Source organism: Malus domestica, chromosome 02 (assembly GCF_042453785.1).
Source record: "Malus domestica chromosome 02, GDT2T_hap1".
Classification (NCBI taxonomy): Eukaryota; Viridiplantae; Streptophyta; class Magnoliopsida; order Rosales; family Rosaceae; genus Malus; species Malus domestica.
This window is the reverse complement of record NC_091662.1, coordinates 12160009-12185294: the sequence shown is the minus strand read 5'-3', so window position 1 is coordinate 12185294 and position 25286 is coordinate 12160009. Positions and strand designations below refer to the sequence as shown.

The 25286-nt window shown below is 36.4% G+C and overlaps 4 protein-coding genes across 5 annotated transcripts; 3 read left to right on the top strand and 1 right to left on the bottom strand.

The window, feature by feature from the left end:
- The first annotated feature begins 831 nt into the window (after nt 1-831).
- LOC103401780 (homeobox-leucine zipper protein ATHB-40-like) lies at nt 832-3046 on the top strand. The gene is made up of 3 exons (XM_008340498.4): nt 832-1125; nt 1436-1752; nt 2670-3046. The coding sequence occupies exons 1-3, from the start codon at nt 897-899 to the stop codon at nt 2895-2897; spliced, it is 774 nt and encodes a 257-aa protein (XP_008338720.3). The 5' UTR covers nt 832-896; the 3' UTR covers nt 2898-3046.
- Nucleotides 3047-6662: 3616 nt separating this feature from the next.
- On the bottom strand, nt 6663-9221 carry LOC103401768 (uncharacterized). Its single transcript, XM_008340492.4, has 2 exons — nt 8759-9221; nt 6663-8662 (listed from the first exon to the last, which is right to left on the bottom strand). The coding sequence occupies exons 1-2, from the start codon at nt 8815-8817 to the stop codon at nt 7015-7017; spliced, it is 1707 nt and encodes a 568-aa protein (XP_008338714.2). The 5' UTR covers nt 8818-9221; the 3' UTR covers nt 6663-7014.
- A 2415-nt stretch (nt 9222-11636) lies between these two features.
- On the top strand, nt 11637-12812 carry LOC114822927 (UPF0481 protein At3g47200-like). The gene has a single exon (XM_029098099.2). The coding sequence runs from the start codon at nt 11637-11639 to the stop codon at nt 12810-12812; it is 1176 nt and encodes a 391-aa protein (XP_028953932.2).
- Nucleotides 12813-16558: 3746 nt separating this feature from the next.
- Nucleotides 16559-22067, top strand: LOC103401750 (uncharacterized). 2 transcript variants are annotated; one of them, XM_070815529.1, is made up of 3 exons: nt 16850-17064; nt 19975-21283; nt 21394-21584. In XM_070815529.1, the coding sequence occupies exons 2-3, from the start codon at nt 20032-20034 to the stop codon at nt 21420-21422; spliced, it is 1281 nt and encodes a 426-aa protein (XP_070671630.1). In that variant the 5' UTR covers nt 16850-17064; nt 19975-20031; the 3' UTR covers nt 21423-21584. The 2 variants fall into 2 exon arrangements, with proteins under 2 accessions (XP_008338692.2, XP_070671630.1); XM_008340470.4 differs by having other exon boundaries at nt 16559-17064; nt 19975-22067.
- Nucleotides 22068-25286: the final 3219 nt, after the last annotated feature.

Below are 25286 nucleotides of genomic sequence, written 5' to 3'. Positions count from 1 at the left end.
GTGAATTGCAAGTCCAAATCCATAGGCCAACTACGAGAAATTTTTCATTCTGACGAGAATATAAGTGGTACATTACATGTTTTAATAGAAGTAGTGAGAAATTTTATTTTTTAAGTTATTAATTTTTTAGTACACATATCCCAAAATTTGTATAGTAACATGTGATGTATCATTTTGTGTACCGATCTAAAAAAAATTTCGGCCAACTACACCACATTGTTTATTGACTTCGAGGTGGTCAGGTTTGGGATCCCAACTCATCCGGATTTACAAAGTTTGTGCGTGGTTGAAACTTGAGGGGTTTTAACTTTTTCTTTCATACCATAATTGCCCTATCCGTTTTTTGTTAATCACCAAATCGGGAACCCTAACTCAACCATAGGTCACAGGCGGTTTACACTTCCACCCAAATAAGCATCCTAATTTGGAGTTTAATTTAGTGTAGAGAAATGCTAGGAACGGGTTCTCTATAGATTTTTTGACACCTCATGTCAATACAAGAATTGACGTTAAACGGTAAAGTGACAAAGATCCATAGAGAGTCCAACTTTTAAGAGAATTTTTTTCTTTCTATTATTGTAACAAATTCAATCCGGCCATCAAAATTAACTTAGATGCATCTTCACATGGGTGAATATATGGAACCAAGTTTTTGACGATTATGTTTTTTCTTCCCCATTTTTTAATCTAGCATGTGGTTAACTTTGCATGTATGTTTTTCCCCATTTGCCCTTTAATGCATATGTAACAACAAAGAAACAAACCCAACAACGTGATACATGACTAGCACCTCCCCATCTACATAGTTGAGGACATTGTTGTAAAACGCCATTTTCTGTAAACCAAAAGGTTGAAAGGATGACTCGCTCACATAGAAACCCTTATAAATAAGGTGCATGCGTTGTCTCCCAAGCCATTCAACTTCAACACGTCTGTTTCTTGAGAGAAAGCGAGCGGTAGAGAAAAGGAGAGTTGGAAAGAGAGTGACAAGGCTAACTAGCCATAGGAAATTAGGAAGCATGGCAACCAACAACCACCAAGTTGTTGAAGACGATCATCATATGCTACTCATCTCTCACTTGTACTCGGCCTCTGATGTCTACACTCAAATTGTACCCCCACAAGGTTTGTACTTCAAATGCATACAAACTTTTTCCAATTTTCCTTTTCTCATAATTACGATAAACTTAGAGCTTGTTTGATAATTATTTTAGTGTTTTTTAGCCTGAAAACTAAAATATGAAAGTTACATATATTTTGTGAGTTTTCAAAATATTGTTTTTGATGTTGATATCAGTTTTCATTTTTTTTCAACTGAAAACAGTTGCTAAACAAGTTTTAAGTTTTCAAAAACATTGAAAACAAAACTTAAAACGAAATGATTATCAACGATGATTAGTTAATGTTTTAACAATTAATTTTTTATTATGGTTAGGAGCCTCAAAGCCGGCAAGGCGCCGTCGTAAGAAGAGAAAAGGTGGAGAAGCTGGTGGTGTTGTTGGGCTTAAGAAGAGGAAGCTCACGGCTGAACAAGTAAACCTTCTTGAGCTCAATTTTGGAAACGAACACAAACTGGAGTCTGAGAAGAAAGACAGGCTTGCTTCTGAACTGGGTCTTGATCCTCGTCAAGTTGCTGTTTGGTTCCAAAATCGAAGGGCTCGTTGGAAGAACAAGAAGTTGGAGGAAGAGTACTCAACCTTAAAGAAAGAACATGAAAACACTGTTGCTGAGAAATGTAGACTTGAATCCGAGGTAATTCATCTCTCTCTCTCTCTGTGCACATGTTATTTGCTTGAGTGAGTTTTACATCATTGACTTTGTTGGGTTTAGTTTACTTTCTAAGGAAATCGAGGAGAAGTGATATATAAATATTCCAACTTCATTGTAAGATTGTAGTCTTAAATATGTTGTTCAGGTTTCAAAGCAAACAGAAGCATAAGATATGAATTTTACTATTTTAGGTTTCATTTGATTTCTTGGTAAACCAATCAAGGTGGGTTAGAAGTAGACCATGATTAAATTTAACTCAGTAGTTTGAGCTATCACATTTTTATACAAGCGATAGTAAAGAGAAAAATCTAAACCAAAATTTTGAATGTAAGAATGAATACCTTTTTTTTTAACCCTAAAAGGAATTGCAAGAAAATATCACAGCAAAGTTGTTGGCTCTCAGTTATGGCTTACTCTTATCTTATCCCTTGGAAAGGAAAAAAAAAGTTCAAAATTAAAAGGACAAGGTGCACCCACCAGGGCCACCTCATGGACACAAACATGAAAGTGCATGAGTTCTAGGCTCAAGCCACCTTGTTGGGTTTTGAGAGTAGGACTTGTATGGGTACGAATAGACTGTCATGGTGTTGGTCCTGCCATACAAGTTGCTCGGATTATGGTCATAGAAAACATAGAGTGGGGAAAAAAAGGGACAAGCAACAGCTTGGTGCCACCTCATTAGACAGCAAAGGCTGTTCTTCCAGCTCTCATGGGACGTCCGTACAATGTTGTTTAAGGTGGTTGGTGTTGGCCCATTAGGGCCTCGCCATGACTCATTTGGGGAACATTACGTGACCACATTTGGTCCACATCGAGTACATGTTCTATTTTAAAAACACACACCTTGACATTTATATAGTCTCATGCATAATATAACCTTTGACACCATTGATATGAAGATGTCGAAGCTCAAGGATCAACTGTCGGAGGCTGAGATGGAGATCCAAAGGCTGTTGGAGCGCGTTGATCATGGCGGCCCCAGCAACAGTCCGAGTTCCTCGTTCTCCATGGAAGCCATTGATCCTCCATTTTTAGGAGAATTTGGGGTGGAAGAGTATGATGATGTTTTTTACATGCCCCAAAACAATTACATTCCTGGCATGGAATGGATGAACCTGTATATGTGAATCTGCAATCAATTTAGAACTATGTAGATAGTAACCAAGCTAATGTAAATCGTTATCTTCCTCTATGTAGTGCTTAGTGTGCTTGACTAGGAATTTGGAAATTAATGTACTAATTATTAATATAATAATAACTTGCCTATCGACTGGAAGTGAGTTGATTAATTTAGTTAATGGCTTCATTTATCTTTTAATATATGATATAAGTGCAATATGGCGTGCGCAACCTTAACCCTGTTCTATAATTAAATCAGTGCTAATCCTTAACCTTAGTTGCATTGATCCCCCGCCCTCAACGTCTCTCTGTTAAACATAATTTATATCCTTATACGATCATGTGGACTAAGTATATATTCAGGAGACTGTAAAATTCATTAAACAGGAGTTAAGGACTAAAAGACTTGGTAATTATATTGGAATTGATCTGTGAAAAGTATTCAAACTTCGCAGAAAGAATTGAAAGAGTAACTATTTTCGTTCAATGAGTAAATTTGATGAGGATAAAATGGATATTAAGCTAAAATTAACGAAAGCCCTAACTCAAATATAGTCAATTAGTAGAAGATTGAGCTGGGATATAATACTTCAGACAGCATTTGAAATCCTCAACTTCTTTGTTCAGCTCACACGTCAATACTCATGGTCATATATGGGTGAGAGCTTTGCATGTAACCGAGACAGGTGTCCCAAGCCTGGCACCTGTTGTGGAGCAAAAAATATTCATAAGGCGACACGTGAATTTTTGGATAAAAGAGGACAAAAATACCCTTGAGGCATATCGGAATTCCTACGCACGAGCAGCGGGCAATCATCCGTTAACCAAGTCAAAAATGCCTAAAGAAGGTAACAAATAAAAGTTATTTCATCCATATACTCCACAAGGTAACCATTCCAAACATTCCATTTAAATTAGATTAATTGGTGAATTAATGGATTTATTTCCTAATTAATCCATTAAATCACCAATTAAATGACCCATTATGCCAATTAATCCCCCATTACATAACCCACTACCCAAAAATCCCAAATGGCCGGCCACCCTTGTTGATCTCATCATATTCACCTATTTTATCACATTAATTAGCTAGTTAATTTGGCAATAATTTTATTTGCTAAATTAATTAGTCAATTATTCCCATAACTCCTAAATTCAACCTAAATCAAGAACCCTATCCCTATAAATAGGCTCTCATTCTCACCAAAAAGCTAGGTCCTGACTCTTGCTAAAATTCTCCAAAGCTCTCAAACACTTTTCTCGCAAAATTCTAACTTTGGCATCGGAGGTTCTTCGGCCAAAGCCCCCCATTCATCGTGGGCGCGTGACGATCTTGGCCTTGACCTAAGGTGTTAATTGTTTTGTAGGTGCAATTTTGTCCAAGATCAAGAGGAATAAATTCGCATCCACACCCGTCACTATGTGTCTTAACTATTTCATATGACATCGTGTGATTAGTTTGTGACATCTTAACTTACTAATTGCATGCAAGCTCTTCGCAATGTTAATTTGGAGACTATGATTGGAAGAAAAGGTAGGATTGGTTGCATTCGATTGGGAAGATAATTATATCCTTCATCGGTGCTGGTGTCCTCGGCTCGAGGCTTGGCTTTCGGGGTTTGGGTCTGGGGTCACAGGACAGGAGTAGTGGATTAGACATGGGAGTAAATTAAACTAGTCTAACTGATAAAAAAAAATTAAACTAATTCAATTGTATTAATGACAATACTGGTTTTGGACTTGTTACATGTAAAAGTCATTTCTTTTTTAATAATGCCATGACTAATTCTATCGTACAAATGTCATATATAATTGGAAATTGCATCCCCTATATATGAACATCTAAAAATCATTTTTTATAAAAATTAATTCAACTTGGAGACCATTCATTCACCTATTGATGTTACACAAATTTACGATTATGGTGACAAGTAACATTTCTATGATGAACTGTTAATTTGTTTTTCTAAGTTATGATAATAAAGATAGTGAATGATTGTTAAAGGTAAAGTAATGACCCGTTAAAGGAAGAAAGACTTCTTCCAAACAATGTCCTACTAGTATATTTTACCAACTAAACGAGTAAATTTTGATGTCCAATCATACTACAAGGGATTATGAAATACTATAAGGCCCAAATTATTTTCATTCAAATTTTACTCATTTCAATATGCTGCCAATTAGCAAGGTTCAAGGTTGATGTGGTCTGAGGCAGAAACTTAGGGTGCAGGAAGGCGTTGTCATTCGATGCAATGGAGGCTAAAAGAAGATATATTTCGGCTGATTGAAGCAATTTTTTGTATCAGTTGGCAAGGACAAATTGTTACTCAGGTTTTGCATCATCCTAGTTTATTATCTTTACGAAAATAATACAAAAACGGAAGGAACATAGGTGTGTTTGGGCCATAAATAAAAATAAGCCATATGCAATGGGGCTATTAATTTTTATTTACACAAAAATCGCATGATTTTAGTCCATCAACTTTAGAGCCCAAAACCAGGGCTTGGACGACCATTTAATCTCTCTCCAACTTGTCCGAAGGGTCGGACAAGAGTCTATCCGAGGTGCATTTGCCACCAGAGCCCGTGAATATCTCTGTGAAGGTTCTGTGTTGGAGGTCCTCTTCACTTTCATTCTGGTGTTGCTCGAGTAGTGTAACAGCTCGGTCAACTAGTTTATTATGGATTTCTGCTGTCTTCTTTCTTTGATCAATGACAGAAAGTCGATTGAACTCAAAGATTGAAAGGCGTAACAATTAGGGGGCGTTTGTTTGGCCACACTAGCTTTCATTGGACTAGATTGGACTACCAGTTAGTCTAGTCCAACATTTGTTTCGTGCATGGGCTAAGGGCTGGTTTGGTATTGCTGTGCTTTGAAAAAAAGCTGTTGTGAGAATAAACGGCTGTGCTGTGAGAATAATAATAAAATACTAATAAATTAACTAGAAAATAATAAAAGGAATATTTGTATCTAAAAATAATTTAGTCCGTTAATCCGACACTGCACCAAACGCTTTATTATTCTTATACTACTTAGTTCATGCCAAGCCAATTCAGCTTAGTTCCTGAAGTTAGTCCAAACGCACCCTTAATGTACTAGTGTTATGGGGCTCACCAACTGCCGTTTTCTTCCATACAGACATTATTCAGATGCATTTTTCTCTCTTTATATTTGAAGGAAAATCTGATGAAGATCAGGTGTATACAGAAAAGCCTCAGCTATACGGTTGTGGGATGAATCTCAACCAAAACAAGGCCATAAAAGTTGTTGACTACCCAAATATTAACTATCTTAAATAATTCGTCTTGTTTTTGCTATAAAATTTCGAGTTATATTGGTAGTGGAACACATTCATATGGTATGTAACCACTCTACATGTTATAATATGAGTAGACAACATTGATAAACCCACACTATAATACAAGTGGAACTTGCATGAGCTTATAAGTAATTTGAGCTACTTCCTAAATTGCCAATTGGATTTATGGTGGAATCTCAACTTTCTTCATGGTATTAGAATAAAATGTCCCACGTGTGAAGCCAAATGACCACATGCGCTTCACATCATTGCGTTGTTCATTGATGGGAGAATAAACATTGCATAAGCTTATAAATAAGTTGGGCTACTCTTCATATTGTCAATTGGATTTATAGCGGAACCTCAACTTTCTTCAGTTATAATATGCTTGTAAATCTTCATAGAGTTCCCATCACACATCATATATAATCTCCAGAGTTGACAAACATATGGGCATAAATAAGAGCATGGTCATATGGATTATATATGTGTAATTAGATTTTAAACTTGTAATGCAATTACAAAGTCGATGATTTGATGCACAACTTATGACAAGAAATTATTTGGGACCGTAACACTACTCAGCTAGCTAACGTGGTGTTACAAGTTCAACCAGATATTTCCACAGTGCATAATTTGCGTAATTACCAGTAAGGAGGAAACGCGAAAGTGAGGGAGCATAGGAGTCCTACCGCAAGCATCAATCACATGCAATGTAAGGCGTGAAATGATGACATACAAATAATCCTACTACATTTAAAAACTTGTCAAATGCTAAATATAGTTATTTGAACGATTCTTCCATGATGACATGGTTGCAAATCATCTATTGTTGACTTGTCCCCTGTCCACCTTGTGTAATTGCTCCATCTCCACCTCCTTGGGTAATTGCTCCTCCTCCTCCTCCTCCTTGAGTCGTTGCTACTCCTCCTCCTCTTAGGTTTGGACTTTTCACCATGCTGAATTCTAAAGAAAATGGAGGCCTTTCATCATCGTCCGAAGTCAGACCGAGACTCGGTCCACTCAGGAGCTTGAAACGGGGTTCATCATTGTGGTAACCTAGATCATGAACTATTGTGCTTTTAATATTATCCACGATATATTCCTGGGAACCGAATGTGCTTTTAATATAATCCACGATATATTCGTGGGAACCGAATTCAAGCTGCTTAAACGATTCTGTAAATCTTCTGAGCCTGAAGTCCTCCTCAGTCTCATGTTGGAGTTTCTCAACGTCGTGATCACCTTCTCCAACATTACTAACAAGTACTTCAACGGGATTTCCTGGATGTTTGGCGCATCGTGTTTTGAACCAAATTACTGACAAACCAATGTAAAATTCAGCATATCGAAACTGTTTGATTTTGTCTATCTCTTCATAACCTGATTTCTGCAGCTGTAGACCTTTTGAATTCCTCTTCTCATCTTCCTCCGACATGAAGACATCCAAAAGGCAGGTATCTGTACTACACAACTTTATAAATCTTCTGAGCCTAAAATCCTCCTCACTTTCCTCATCAAGTTTCTCGAGTATGACATTTTTGGCATCCTTGCTTTCCAGTCTCCCTGAGTCGCCAAACATTTCTTCAATCTTCTCTTGTTGATCATTGGAACCATGTTGCCTGAACAAAAGAATTGACTCACACAAGCGTCTTTCGCCAAAGAATTTGTCCGTTAACTCCTCGAATAAATTAACTCGTGTAGAGACTGGAGCTTTATTGAATAACATTGTGAATGTTTTCTGTCTCAAATCTTCCTCACTTTCTCCTGCAAGTCTTTGTCTTTTGACAGCTTCAGCAGAAATTTTATTAGAGATTTGCTTAATCTTGTCTTGTTGATCATCGATGGACAGTAAACTGAACCCAAAACTTGAGAGCTGCCAGAGCAATTCAGCAGCACTTGCAGAATCTTGAGGCTGAAGGAGCACCCCGTGTGGAAGACATCTTCGTGGTTCCAGCAGCTTCTGTACAACACTGTCAAGGAACTGAACTTGGACACCGAAGTCAACAACTTTCTTACATAGCTCGGTGAATCTTCTGAGTTTGAAATCCGCCTCACTTTCGTCTTCAAGTTTCTCAATTATAACACCTATAACTCCATCACAGAGTTGTTCGTCAGCCGCCACTGGCCATAGGAGCTTTGTCCTTTGAACCAAATCCTCATTGGTGATTGTCTCGTCATCAGCTTTAACATGAACCAATTCTCCAATCAGCTCTTGTTGATCACTGGCATCTAGTTGAGTACTGAACCAAGAAACCAACTCGCCAATTTGCCGCTCGCGCTTGAATTTCTTTATAATTGTGGACAAGAAATGATTCTGGTCAGGGAAGGGAAGTTTCCTGAATAGCTCAGTGAATGTTCTGACTCTCAAATCCTCTTCACTTTCTTCCGGGAGTTGCTCCACAATGACATCTTCAACAACCTTGTTGTACATTTCTTTCGTCTTCTCATGTTGACCACTGGCAGAGAGTTGTCTGAACCCGAAGATTGAAAGATTCATGAGTAATTCAGCAACATCAGCAGTATCAGTAGAGCTACTGGACTCAGGAGAGGGTTTCGGACATACGAACATTGAAATCGCAGAAATGAATCCCCAGTCGCAACTTTTTCCTGAAAGATGTGCAAACATTAGCCGATAAAAATGGTAAATCAAACATTATATAAGCAATAATGTTATTTTCACTAAGTAATTGCACCATAATTATATATCAACTTAAGTGACATCATATGATCAGCTACATTATTTAAATTAAGCAGAACTTTTATTCAATTAAAAACAATTATAAACCCAACAATTAAATAATTAAATGATTAATTAAAAAAACAATCAAAGAGAAGGGGAAGGAGACTCGTCGGAGCTCCAACGACCGATGGGTTCTGCTCCTCCTCCGATCTGTGGACCCTCTCGTCCTCCTCCGTTCAATTTGTGATCCTCCCGATGGGCTAGCTTTAGTTCTTGATCAGCCTTCAATAGCGCCCAATGCAGTTTCTTCCGTGTTTTTTATTTTGATACAAGAGTGGAAGGGATTGCAGTTTCTTACGAGAACTTATAAAGAGTAAAGGTAGAAAACTCGACTGAATAAGAAACTGCAAGGAAGCATCCCCCTGGCACTCATTCATGTGTTAGTCACATGGTAAGGTTTAAGCATGTGGCACGAAAAGTTGATACGACCTTGGATGGGCCAGACGTTAAGATTTTCAAAATTATGTCTGGTTTGGTACAGAATTCCAATATACTAAGATTACCAATCTGCTTACAAATTAATGAGTTCTAAGGCAATTTCCAACCGAAGGTTGGTTAGATGGCTCGTTTTAACCCCCTGATCATTCAAGAAATTAATATTTTAATGAATAGTATATGATCATATTTGCCTCTATCTCCAACTGAGGGCCAAAGGGTCATAGGGCTCGTTTTAGCCCTGTCATAAAAAACCGTCTTTAACCGAGAGCCAAATAGTCATAGGGCCAAATATAATTTATTATTTAAATTTAAAAACTTCAACAACTTAAATTTAAAAACAACAAATTAAATTTAAAAACAACAACTTAAATTTAAAAACTACAACAACTTAAATTTAATATCCATAATCCAGTCGTCCACGCGTTGCACGTGCCAGGCGTCCCTTCCAGCCAAGCCCACCCACATGAGGGTTGTCCCCCCGAGTGTCAGCCATTTATGTAGCCCAACGACTACTTTTTTCGATCCAACGGCTGGATTTAAATGGGCCGTTGGTTAATCCAATTGTCCAAGTTCAAATTATTTTTTTTAGTTTTATATTTATATATTTATTGAATCCAACAGCTTAGATCGAATATAATCAAATCTAACAACAAAAATCGCATCGATAATTATTTAATCTTGCGTTTGCTGCATTATTTAAACTTATATATTCATATTCATATTCATCTTTTAGGGTTCATATTGAAAAATAATGCAGCAAACACAAGATTAAATAATTATCGATGTCATCTAAATCACTAAAACAATGAAAAATGTGAAGTCTTACCTTATGTGAAGCTTCAAAAACATCGATTTCGTGTTTCATTCGTCAAAAACAATTTTTCTCAATCAACATGTTTGTAGTTTCATTGGTTAGAGTTTTGTTCAACAATGGAGGATGAGAGAGTTTTGATAGTTGAGAAGATAAATAATACGCTAAAAGTGATTTGGGGTGTATTTATAATTTTTTTTTAAAACCTAATATGGTCAAAATTGTCATTGCATAGTGAAGTAAATAAGTCATTTAATATTAAATTTTAATATGGGGTGCATTCAACATTGGATGGAGTTAAAGATACTTAACAGTAGGGGGTTAATTGGCCACTTTAACATAGTTTAGGGGGTCAATTGGCTGAAAAAATAGTTCAGGGGGGAAATTGAAACTCACGTGATAGTTTAGGGGGTTAAATGACAGTTTACTCTTTCTCGAAATAAGCTGGTTTTTTGAAACTGTTTTTTGTAGCTTTAGGATTTTAAGGGGTGTATTCAATCGAGAATGTGAGAGATTTTAATGGATTTATAAATCAATGGATTTTTATAGAGTTTAATTAATTTGTAGAGATTCCATATAAAATTTTGATTCAATTCCCTCGAAATCTCATGGGAAGATGTGAGATTTGTAGATGCTTAAAATACACCATGAAATCTCTTCAATTACTTCTAATTCCTCAACTTTCTCAAATTCTTTAAAATCAATTTATAATTAAATACATCTTGAATGTTATAAACTTCTTTAAAATCCTAATTGAATACACTTGGATTTCTAAAGATTTTAATAAACTATCTTAAAATTCTAATTGAATACACCTTGAATTTTAGATAATCTTTTAAAATCCTGATTTAATACCCTTAGATTCATTAAAAGAATTAAAATCCCTCAAAATCTCAATTGAATACTCCCCTTAGCTTTTTTTCATTTGAAACTTTGAAATAAAGCTGATTTAAAATGTTTACCAAACATCAAAAACTCTCTCAGCTTTTTTTCGTACCAACTTTTTTTTAAAGGGAACTTTAACGAAAAGCACCATATACTGTTCACTTTAACGAAAAACCATATTTTTACACTAAAAAATCAATCCTAGTACTATTCACTTTACCCTTTATTTTATCCTTATCATTATAACTCAAAGTTTTCAAGCCCTTTTCATTAGTTTCTTTTTTTTTAAATTACCTCAATCCCAAACCATACCTCTGTCCGCTGCTTCTCTCAACAGATCCCACCCAAAATACGATTGCTTGTGCTCCTCCTTGCCTGTTCTACTGTTCAAATCCAAACCCAGTTACCCAGTACCAGCAACCAATGGCTAATGGAGGAAGAGATCACGCGGTCATTCCAATTCCAGCGGTGAACCATATTCAGACGACAACATCATTGGATCGAAGAGTTGAGGAACCGAAATGGCTGCTGCACCCATCAGCTGGAAACAGCTCTTGTTTGCATATTCAGAATGCCTCAACATCTCTTGGAAATAAATGAGAAGGCCTACCAACCTCATATAGTTTCCATCGGTCCTTATCACTATGGCGACACGCGTGTGGAGATGATGCAGCAGCATAAACGGAGATTTCTTCGTGATCTACTTGCGCGAACACCATCAAATGGCCGGAGACTTGATCACTACAGGCAGGTTGTAGCATCAATGGAAGAAAGCATACGAGGGTGCTATTCGGAGACAATCGATTTAAGCAGTCATGACCTAGTTGAGATAATGGTGTTGGATGGCTTGTTTACTGTTGAGCTCTTTTGCAAAGTTGGAAGGAAGTCACCAAGTGATCCAGATGATCTTGCAAGCTTGTCACCAAGTGATCCAGATGATCCCATCTTTAACTTGGCATGGGTATTTCCTAACCTCATACGCGATCTTTTGCGTTTGGAAAACCAAATTCCTTTCTTCGTTCTTCAAAAATTATTCGATGAATCAAAAGCATCAAGAGAAGATAGTGAGTCATCCCTTGCCAAACTTGCTTTGGAATTCTTTAATCATGCAGTAGAAAGAACTGATATCAGTACTACTGAAGAAAAACATTTACTCGACTTACTTCGCTTAAGTTTTATTCCTAAACCTTATGATCAGTCACCTCAAGGTCCAGCTAGAAATATTCGTCCATTAGTTCAATTGATCCGATCTGCGAAAAAGCCTCTACAAGGAACAAGGAAGGCAGTGAAAAAGTTTGTAGCAGGAATTAAGTCCAAGACAAGGAAGGGAAATACCTCTGCATCGATTGAATTCATTCAATCAGCCGAAAAGCTTCATCTTGCTGGAATTAAGTTCAAGACAAGGGATGCGATGAGCATCTTGGATATAAGATTTTGCAAAGGAGTGCTCGAAATTCCACACATAGTACTAGACGATCTACGCACTGTTTTATTCATCAATTTTGTAGCATTTGAACAATGCCACTACTTTCATTGCTCAAAGCATGTCACCACTTATGCTGCATTTAGGGGTGGATTTTTTTGCCAAATTGCCGTGCCAACCGAATTGCCAACCGTACCATACCGATTTTGTGTCAAATTTTTCGTACCAATCGGTAATGGTACGGTATTGTACCGTACCGAAATTTCATGGTACGGTATTAGTAATGGATACTATTACCACGGTATTACCGTACCATACCGATAATACAATATAATATATAATTTATAAATTATATAATAGATAACTATATAACACAAATTTATAATATTCCAATAATTTGAAAATAAAACCCTACTTATATTAGCATTGTTGTTGGTGACTTTGATCTCTTGAAATTGTGGAAATCAAACACAAAAAAGTTCATAATTCTTTCACAAATAGACAAAATATCTTTGTAACCCCCACTGCTACTTTTGCTAGTGAAAATGCATTTAGCCTAGGGAGGAGGATTGTGGACCCTTTAGGGTATCCTTGACTCCTAAAATAATGGAGGCACTAGTGCATACTAGTGGTTGGCTTAGGGCATATGAAGTAAACTTCTACAAGGAACCAACGGAAGATATGCTTCAATTTTACAAGGAAATGGAAGAAGAGAAAACAAGAAATATATGCTTTAATTTTTTTAGTAAATTTGTTATTAAATGGTTTTCAACTTTAATTCTTCTTGCTACTAATTAATATGTTTTCTTTGTTTGTAATGTAGGCTTGACACAAACTCAATCTTCTACAAGTTCAATGCCTCCTCCAAAAGCTTCGACATCTTAAGCTTGAATAACTGATCAATGAATTCTCATTTTTGAAGTTTATTTCCAATTTTCATTTGGTTTGAAACTTTAAATTTCTATTTGGATTGTTAACTTCTATTTGTTTTGATTCGTAACTTCTATTTGGATTGTAAGCTTAATTTTCATGATGAATCTTGATGCATCATTTGAATTATTATATGTGTGAATTGTGAATGATGAATAATAGATGAATTTAATCTATAATGCATGAGATAAATGTACAAAAAAAAAGTTTTGCCCTTGAATTGGGTTAAAAAAACAAAAACAAATTTTGTCCCAAAACAAAAACAAATTTTGTGGCAATTACCATTGCCATACCATGCCAACCGAACTTTTGGCAATACCGAACTTCGGTATACCGAAAGTTTGGTACGGTAACAGTAATAGATTTTACCAAACCGAAAGTTTGGTATGGTAATTGGTACACGGGGTTTGGTACGGTAACCGTACCGAACCCACCCCTAGCTGCATTCATGAGTTGCCTCATCCGCACTCCTGCAGATGTCTCATTCCTCTGCGACAAAACGATTATTGAGAATCGCCTCGGAAGTAATGAGGAGGCTGCTGATTTCTTCAAAAACTTTGGAAAAGACGTGCCCTTTGATATTGATGAGAGTTATCTATGCGAATTGTTCAAGGATATGAATGAGTACCATAGAAATATTTGGCATGTACGATGGGCGAGTTTCAGATTCGAGTACTTCCATACTCCGTGGTCTTTCTTATCAGCTGTAGCTGCTGTTGTGCTCCTACTACTTACCGCTTTTCAAGTCGTCCTTGCTTGTTTTGTGTATTTCCGTCCCCCAAAATCTGGGGGATAGGCCTTACCATCATATTCCAAAGCATTGTCCTCTAGCTGTTGGATCGGTCATTGCCGACGTATCTGCGATTTGTTCTTTTTAAGAAAGTTATGTAAGTTGTTGAAACGTTTGAACATTGTTACTTGTTTATTTTCCATGTAAATCTAATCTTTTTTATTTTTATTTTTTGAAGAAAGGTAAATCCATTACTAACACCACGTAATTACAAGAAAGGAGATCCAACCGTCTTTTGATATGTGCCACCGGTCGCCCACCCGTATAGGCCGGTAAACTGGCCTGTTACATTTTTTTGGTGCCAATTACTTCAGCTGACACCAATATTTAGTGACCTTTTCTGATTTGATCCCACCATGGAAATGTTGCTTCTTTTAGGGCACAAAATAATCCTGAAAGTTTAGCTTTTAGATCTACTCTCGAGTTCTAAGCTTAAACTCGAAAGTTGAAACCTAGCGAGAAACTTATGCTGATGGACCGGAACTGACAAAAAATACGCTCCGGCGTATGAACAGAAGAATAAACATTAACCCAAGAACAACGAGGTGTCAAGCTTGTATAGACTATTTGATTTGATTTCACCACCAAAAGATTGAGTTGGGCAGTTAAAGATTGCTTTTATGAAAAACACTTGTGTTCATAAGGGAATCTAGTAGAAGTAGTTTTATTGTAAAAGAAGCTCCTTTCACAAAGTATGCGGAAAAGTATGTAAATTGGGGGATCAACCAACAAACAACGAGGTGTCAAGCTTGTATAGATTATTTGATATGATTTCACCACCAAAAGATTGAGTTGGGCAGTTAAAGATTGCTTTTCTGGAAAACACTTTTGTTCATAAGGGAATCTATTAGATTGTAAAAGAAGCTCCTTTCACAAAGTATGCGGAAAAGTATGTAAATTGGGGGATCAACCAAGAACAACGAGATGTCAAGCTTGTATAGATTATTTGATTTGATTTCACCACCAAAAGATTGAGTTGGGCGGTTAAAGATTGCTTTTCTGGAAAACACTTTTGTTCATAAGGGAATCTATTAGATTGTAAAAGAAGCTCCTTTCACAAAGTATGCAGAAAAGTATGTAAATTGGGGGATCAACCAAGAACAACGAGGTGTCAAGCTTGTAAAGATTATTTGATTTGATTTCACCACCAAAAGATTGAGTTGGGCAATTAAAGATTGCTTTTATGGAAAACACTTTTGTTCATAAGGGAATCTAGTAGAAGTAGTTTTATTGTAAAAGAAGCTCCTTTCACAAGGTACGCGGAAAAGTATGTAAATTGGGGGATCAACCAAGAACAACGAGGCGTCAAGCTTGTATAGATTATTTGATTTGATTTCACCACCAAAAGATTGAGTTGGGCAGTTAAAGATTGCTTTTCTAGAAAACACTTTTGTTCATAAGGGAATCTATTAGAAGTAGTTTTATTGTAAAAGAAACAATTCGACTGAAGGTCCAATTTTCTTTCTTTATAAGTGCGTTGATTGCATCAGATTATTGTAAATTAGACTAATTTCAAGGATTAAATTGGATTAGTTTAGACAAAACTAAACGGGTTTGACTTAGTATGTAAAGTTCAATGTCGATGCTAGTTGGGTGAATGCTACGAACACAGGATATACTGGGGTTGTTGCTCGGGACTCTTCTGGCACCTTTATTGCTGCTAGGAGAAGTAGTATTGATGCTCCTTCGGCTGCTGCAGCTGAAGCGGTTGCGATCCACCATGGTTACGAGTTGGGTGTTGCTTTGGGAGGGAGGCTTTTCCAGCGCTGACGAGGTGCAAGTTGCTTGGGGAATCCTTTCAAGACTGTCGCTGGTCTTGGACTCCAAGATCAGCCAATATGGTGGCGAACCTCTTGGGGTCGAGAAGAAATGTGGAGTTGTGTGACTTTACTTGGGTCGATAGGCCCCCATCGTCACTGGTTCATGTATTATGTAATGATGGACTTTCCTACCCTCCTTAATTTAGTTGTGGTAATGGAAGGGTGACGCCTTTAGCTATGCTTGTTGCGTCTGGCTCCTTCATCCCCTTGCATTACCCGGTTTATTTCTGTTGCTTACCTCATTGTAGGCCTCATTATGTACTTTTGACATCTTTGCCCTAGTTATTATACATTTCCAGTAATCACAAAAAAAAAAGGGTCTGACTTAATGAGACTAAAAATAAATAATTTAACAACTTTAGTATTATATTATTTAATACACTTCTAATAATATTTTATTCAAACTTTTGCCTTTTTCTTTTCCCCTAAAGTGTCTAGAACACCCTATGGTGCCGACCCCTTTATTAGTTCAATATTATTTTAATTTTTTTATTCAACCTTCCTTTATACTGTCTCTCGAGAGTTTCTTCTTTTTTTCCTTTAGTTTCGGCACCCATAACTCCTCTTCTCCATCTCTTGTCCTGCAAAATAACCTTCAAGATCATTTTTCCTGCGCAAAATCGTCCTCAAAGCTACTCTCTCCTCCCTCTCCGTCTCTCCATTTCTTTTCGTCCCAAAGCTACTCTCTCTCCTTCTCAATCCATTTCTCTCCGGAATTTTCTGGGAAAAAGGAAAACTTTCTGAGAATTTTCGGGAATAAGGAAGAATTTTTCTATTGGGATTGTTGTTGTTATCGTTTTGCATTTTTTTTTCTTTCAAACTTTGGTGTTGAGATTTAGGCAGTGTTACGGCTGGGTTTCAGGCTTGCAGACTTGCAGCGTTCATGAACTTGCAACGTGCGATCGTCTTTGGAGACGGGATTAGTAATCTTATGGCTATTGTGTGACTGCACTCCCTTCAACTCCTGTATCAAAATCAAATACACGGAAGAAATTGCATTCGGCTATTGAAGGTTGAATCAAGAACTAGCACTCCGGTACTTCTTACAAACTCTTCCATTTGTTTTTTCGGGAGACTTTGGATACAGTTTTATCTAAGGAAAGTAATGAAAAAGGTTTGAAAACTTTGATTTTTAATGATAAAGGTAAAATAAAGGGTAAAGTAAATAACATCAATTTGACTTTTTAGTGTAAAAATATGATTTTTTGTTAGAGTGAACAACATTGTGAGCTTTTCGTTAAAATTTCTTTTTATCTATCAATATTTTTTTTTACTGAAATCTTATTGATTTTTAATTTTTTATTAAAATCTCTAAAATTAAAGTAATAATTTATTTTTATTTATGTTACTATATTTTTTAAATTAAAAATTAAAATTTATAGTTGTTTATGGTAATGAAATTTTAAATAAAAACTCATAATTTGTAGGACTAAAAATATTAAAATATAAATTATATTATTGTGTATATATATAAATATGGGTACATTCATTAAAATTAACAAAACAAATTATTCTACCAAAACATGGATACATTCTTCAAAACCACAAAAAAGAAAAGAAAAAGATATTAAGCTTAATAGTATTGGTAAATTTCTTCGATAAAACTTGATATGGATATATTCTCAAGTCAAAGAAAAAGAATGTAACCATATAAGTTTAAAAATAGATTAGAAAAAAAATTGAATAGATTTTATATAAAAAAAATGGTACATTTTACATATAACAAATTAGTATATTTAAGAATTGGTACATTTTAAGATTAAAATTTTGAAAAAAATTATAAGAATAAAAAATTGAAAATATTTTTTAAAAAGCTAACGGGTACAAACTTATTCTAATTTTTAATTTATTTTAGAAATGTTTTGGATTAAAAATTAGTTAGGAGTTTAATAAAGATGTGAGTATTAAAATTCTAAATTAATTATTAATTTTTATTTTAAAAAATTATGAAATGTAGATTTATATTAATGGTAGGCCATCTCCAATCGATGGCTGGCCAGATGGCTCTTTAGCCATCTGGCCCTCCAAGATTCTTCAAGATATTAATATTTTAATAAACAGTACAGTGCCATATTCGCCTCCGTCTCCAACCGAGGACCAGAGGGCCAGAGAGCTTGTTTTAGCCCTTTCACAAAAAACCGTCTCCAACAGCGGGCCAAAATGGTCATAGGGCCAAACATAATTTATGTTTTTAAATGTTTTTAAAAATGTTGTTTAAGTTTCATGTTGTATAATTTTTATGTTGGTTAATGTTATTTAATGTTGTTTCTTATTGTTTAATGTTGTTTCATTCTTATTGTTTAATGTTGTTTCTTATTGTTTAATGTTATATAATGGTTTAGGAAGTTATAGGAAAAAAAAATAGAATTTAAAAAAAATATGAAACAAATTTTGTGAAATAGAAGTTATAGGAAAAAAATAGAATTTAAAAAAAATATGAAACAAATTTTGAGAAATAGAAGTTATAGGAAAAAAATAGAATTTAAAAAAAATATGAAATAATTTTGTGAAATAGAAGTTATGGTAAAAAATAGAAGTTATATGAAAACTTTTGTAAATAAAAAATAATAATAAAACTGTAAAAAAAAAAAAATCAAATGCAACGGCTACTAGCCGTTGCATTTGAATTTTTTGTTAAGAAATCCTGTCCGTTATAACCGACAGGAATACATGCTAGTATTTAGTATAAATGTATTACTGTCAGTTATAATATAGATGTATTACTGTCGGTTATAACCGACAGTAATACATCTATATTAAATAATAGCATGTATTTCTGTCGGTTATAACCGACAAAAATAACAAAACATTAAAAAAAAAAATGGCCAGCCCCGGGCTGGCTGGCTAGCTGCATGCAGCCAGCCCTCTAGCCCTCTCCGATTCCGTGGGGCCCTCCCAGATTCCAGAGCCATCTGGCCTAGCCTTCGATTGGAGATGGTTTTCGAGCTATTTTCGGCCCTCTGGACCCTTCGGTTGGAGATGGCCTTAGAGACTTGGATCAAAATCTAAAAATTAATAAGATTTTTTTTTTGTCATTAGTTAAATTTGGGGATGGGGGGATATATTTATGTACATATGTATAGGTACACAAATTATATATATACACGTACACATACATATATATAGGAATCCTTTAACAAGAGAGAAAAAAAATGGGGACACCCTCTTGACCGTTGAATTTGACTTTAATAAAATTGTATGGTTGAGATTGTATGACCTGTAATTTAATCTCAACCACACAATTTCATTGAAGTCAATCCAACGATTAAAAGAGTATCTCTATTATAAGGATCCCTCTTGTTAAAAGGCCTGCATTTACAGACACACACACAAACATATATGTATTGTTACCACTTAAGAAATATATGTATAGCATGATCACTATGGACCGCTTTTTCTCCTAATTTTTCGGGAGGGTCTCTTCACGTTGATAAAGATTTGTTTTTATAGAAACAAGCATGATATTTAATAGCACAGTGTAACTTTTTTACCCGTATTAAATACACATCAAGTAAAAATCTTCTATTTATAATACTCAAAATAAAACAAAACAAAAGTTAATAATTGATGTCTTAAAACCTCCTCTAATCTGAACGGTGCTAGAATTTAGAACACTACTTCGGATTGGTTTCGAATAAGGAGTGTTGAATCTCTCTGCAGAAACATTTGAAAGCTGAATCAAGATCACGGGGCACGTTTCCTTAAAAAACATTTTTCGGTTTGTTGTTTTTCTTAAATAAATTAGTTGATGCATTTGAGGGTTAGGAGAAATGGCAATTAAAGTTCAAATTCAGGAAAAAAATAGAGTAGGAATTAGAACAGATCAGTAAAATAAACTTCGTTTCTATTTCGTTTCAAAATTTTTACATTTTACAAGTACAAGCTGAGAAAAATAGACCTTAAATCAGCATCCTTCTGACGAAATTGACATTGATGTTTTTAACAGAACATAAGGATAAGAAACCGGAGCTTGTAGGACTTCTGCCTTCAGGTTGATTTAGCAATGTCTACTGATGACGTTGATGCTGCTGAACTACTTTTGCGCCTTTCAATTTTTGGATTCAGCCAACTATCTGCTAGTGATCAACTACAGGAGACGGAAGAAGTACGTAATAAACTGGTTCATCAAGGTGTTCCAGTGCTCGAGCAACTTCCCGAAGAAACCGAGGAGGATTTGAGAGTCAGAACATTCACAGAGCTATTCAAGAAACTTCCCTTCTCTGAGCATGATATTTTCCTTTCCAAAGTTGTAAAGAAATTCAAGCGCGAAGGGCAATGTGGCGAACTGGTTTCTTGGTTCAGTACTCAACTAGATTTCAAGGAACAACAAGAAGTGATTGGTAAAATTGTTCATGTCACAGCTGATTATGACGAAACCAGTGATGAAGATGCCATACTAGGAAGATTTTCACAGCTGTCGAGAGATTATACCGACTATGGTCATAAGCTTCTTGTCCCCTGCATGGAAGAACATAAAAAGAAACGAAAAGATAAACAGAGGACAGCCAAAGAGGAAACTAGTTCGGATTGGCAATTCCGTTTTGATGAGTTTTTCTTTGGTTTCTCAATTGTTTGGTTCAAGGGACAAAGCGTCAGTAGTCAGGACAAGGAGCAGGATTTCAGACTCAGAAAATTCTCAGAGCTTCTGCACACGAAAGCACTTCCCTTTGGTATTCAAGTGTATTTGATTGACATGGTTGTAGAGGAACTGCGTGAATCTCACCATTGGACTAGACTTGTCCGTGATATTGATGGAATACTATCCTATCTCTTAACTTTTGGATTTAGCCTACGGTCCCCCATTGATCAACAACGGAAGATTGAAGAAATCTCTAGTGAAGCTGGTGGAAAGTTTGAGATCATCAAAAGACTGGTGGAAGAAAGTGAGGGAGATTTCAGAATGAGAACGTTCGCAAGCCAAGTTCACAAAGTCGGGTTAAGAACCCGAGCTGCTATTCTTTTCGAAGTTTCAAACAAGTTCTTCTGTGAAAGAAAGTTGCATGACTTAACTCTTTTGTTCAGGCAACTAGGCTCCAACGGTCGGAAAAATCTGATAGAACAATTGTTTGATTGGTTAATGGAAACGTACTATTCAAGCAAGTATACCAAAGATGTCATAATCGAGAAACTCTCCGAAGAAAGTGAGGAGGATTTCAGGGTCAGAAGATTTATAAAGCTCTGTACTACGCATCCTTCCCTCTGGGATCAGAATGAAGTTGCGAAATGGGATCTCACAAGTATGCTGCAAACATCCGGTAACCGAGAGATCAATAAAGCCAAACACGATGGTATTTCAGTATCACACAATTATTTCTCCTCGCGATATGCTGAATTTTACTTTGGTTTGTCTGTTATTTGGTTCAAGACCAACAAATCAGGAATCCACTCCATTGAAGTACTTCTCGGTGAAGCTGAAGAAGGTGACACAATAGAGAAACTCTGCGGAGAGAATGAGGAGGATTTCAGACTCCGAAGATTCATCGAGTCGTTTAATCAACTTCAAGTCAGCTCCCAAGAGTACATCGTCAAATATATACTGAGATCGCTAGAGCAAAATATTTATAAGGAAGGAGGTCTTTTAACAGCTTGGCTGACCTACAACGACGTGTTTCCCACCTGGTTCGAAGATCTTCCCTCTGCTCTTGGACTCTTGAAGGGAAAACTAGTAACAGAGGGAGTCGCTGAAGGACCAGGAGGACGAGCATACTCGTTTGAAGAAGATCTTCCCTCTGCTCTTGAATTCATCAAGGTAAAAATTCCAAATCTAAGGGGGGGGACGAGAAGGAGGGGGAGGGGCAGCCGCTCAAGGAGGAGGAGGAGGAGGAGCAACCGCAATTACAGGAACAAGTCAACAGACGGGTCAATGATTTGCAACAATGCACAAGTTATCTCCGAACAAAACTACCATATTTAATAACCGCGTTATTTGCAGTTGCTTCAAGTTGATTTTACATTTTACATGTACCTTGATCATCTATCTGTTTACTACGCCAAGACCTCGTTTGGCACTCTGTATTAAGCATCGGATAGGATTAAAAATAGGGTTTAGAGACTTGTGTACTAAATAGTCGCCGGATTAACGAATCCGGTCCAAGTTAATTGGTACGCCTCATACCTGCTAGTTAGTACGCTTAAAAAGCTTGGTATTATTAGTTAGCTTCAAAATTGAAAAACATGTCTCGCACCCCTCTCGCATCAGCTTCATCGACTCGCGTTTGCTGCTGGAGATTCAGACCTAAAAGTAGCAGAACCACTCCTGCTCAAACCTGATTGCATCATCTTTCTCATGGGTGTTTTCTCATTTCATCTTCATCGTCTTCCTCTTCCTGCAATTTTCAATTCTTTTCTTCTTTTTTTTTCGTTTTCTCTCCCTGTCTTGTATCCTTCAGTTTGTGATTTTTTTTTCTTTTCTATTTGCTGGATCAGTGATTTTTTCTCTATTTGATGGATCAGTTTTTTATTTTCGTTTGGTATGGGTTTCAAAATGATCTAGAATCTCTGAGCACTTGGTCTTCCTTATTCGTCTTTCTCTGGGTTTCTTTTGTTTTGGTTTTTCATTTTTGTGATTTTTTTTTTTGGGGTATTTTGACATAGATGCCTTAAATTTGAATTTTTTATAATCAAACATCTATAACTTTTAAACTTTTGATCAAACATTATTCTACTAATTTTTAATTAAAAATTATGATTTTTATTGTATTTAATTAACCAACTAATTCAGAAAATAATATCACAAATATTCAAAAATCACCACAAACTTCCTATCTTATCTTATCATAATTCGTTCAAAATGAATTTTTCTTATTCAAATAATTCGTTGTTTTAAATTCTAAAAACACATAAACATCCTATTAACATACAATTATGAAATATAACATGCACATATATTAAATATAACATACCAAACATATATATTAAATATAACGTACCAATCATTTGGTACGTTATTGGTACGTTATATAAATTTAATCTAGGTACGTATTATGACACGCCCCGACCTTGATATTCCTCGAATACCAGGATAGACACGTGCTGGCCGACACCCGAGGATGACGAAAGCCATTAATTGATACAAAAGCTAAGAATAAAAAATAAATAAGGGTTATGAATTTAAAATTCAAAGAATTAACAAATTAAGAACGTGTTCAGAGCATACAACTAACTAGAGCTTTAAAATAATTACTATAAAATTGAATAAATAAAAGGATGAGGGTCCTACACCGAGAGGACTCGAATATGCCAATGCCAAAGCGTTGACGTCGGGATCGTATGCCTCAATTCTAAATCCTAAAGGGGGTGCAAAACAAGAGTGAGTGGATCAAGTTCATATATACACATAATACAAAAACAGTTATGAACATACTAACCCCCAAGTTTATATATAATGAAAACTACTAACATAATAAGTGATAGGTTTTTCTGAAACTCTAGCATGCCATAAAATATCTCGACAGGTATAACGCGGAAAACATCATATAAATCATCGCGTGTATCATCTCATAGATCGTTTCGTAAGCGCGATGTGCTGCTAGTAAGATCACTGAATAATAATATAACTCATGGCCCAATGCCTGCTCCGTGGTCTTTGCGTCCGTAGCCAAAGATTACCAACTCCCGGCCCAATGCCTGCTCCGTGTCCCTCAGCCCGTATCTAGGGATTATTTCGCTCGGCCTAACTACCAACACCAGATCCTCGCCCCAGGCGGCATAGTGTCTACTAGGTACGCACAAATAGTTACGCCTCTCATAAATAACCACTTCATAGTATAAAGTCATCCATCGTCTATACTATAAAGAGGGGTTTCTAAAACATGTTCTAGCATCCTATCGTTATCCATCAGATAGTCTACCAATTCATGGTTTTTATAGAAAATACGATATATTAAAATATAACTCAATATAGGCTAACAATTAATTCCTCACAAAAACGAGACGATAATCAATATTTCAATAAACCTGATTAACATAAAATCAATTCATAAACTCGTAAGGCATGCTATTCATTTATGAAATTAAACCATAAAATCATGTAATTTTAGAAGGGGTCCACTCACAGTACTTTGTCATCGAAAAGTCGCGCAGCTAACGAATATGCAAAAGCCACAATAATTGTCCCTAAGCACATAAAGAGTCCAATAAATAAAACTATATAATAGCAATTGAATTTTGGAAAACGGACATTGGAAATAGGTTCAAGACGTCGAATTACCCTAAAAAGGGTCCCGGACGAAAACTCGAAAAGTCAACCCTAAAGTCAATGTTGATCAGGGGTTAACGGTCAAACTAGGTCAAATGAGTTTTAGGCTTGAATCCGGATTAGGGTTTAGGTTAAATAGGATTAGGATATATTGGGTTTTGGGTTTAGGGTCCTAAGGTTTTTGGTTAAAAAAGGGTTAGGGTGAAAAAGGGTGGTTTGGGCTTAACCCCAAACCCAAACCCACACTCACACACACACCGGCCCACAAACACACACCCACACGGCACATACATACACACCACACATGAACAACACACGCGCACACACCACATGCACAGCACATGCACAACACACGCACACACACCACACATGCACAGACACAGACACACACACACACACACACACACACACACACACACACACACACACATACACCATACAACCCACACACACACACCTAGCCCAAAACACACACACACAGGCCCATGTAAGGTAAGGCCTACATCACACACAACACACTCACGGCCCAAAGGCCTCACAACCAAAAAAGGTTGGGTTCGGCAGGGAAGGCCTAAAGGCCTTGGGTTTGGTGGGTCACCGGACCCAATGGGAGAGAAAGCCAGAAATCGGCCGGAAACTGCACAACCTTTAAACGGCCATAACTTTGTCAAACTTAATGAAATCAAGTGAAGCAAGAACGAAAGTTGTAGTTCTTGAAGAGATGAAGAGAATGGTACCTCGTACGATATCTAACTCACCGTGGTATTGCCAGAAAACGCCTCGAAAGCTGTCGGACTCACCGGAAACTAGGTAAGATTCAAATGAGTATAACTTCTTCAATACTCAACGAAATTAGGTGAAACAAAAAGAAAAGTTGTACTACTCGACGAGATGAAGAGATTGATACCCTGCACGCTGGCCAACTCACCGTGGTTTGGCCGGAAATGGCCTCGAAAGGGGCGATGCTCGCCGGAGGCTCTTGGGATTTCGTCGTCCTTTCTACAACGGGAGAGAGAAAACTGCAGAGGTTTTGATGGTGATGTCCTCAGCAGATGGCGTGG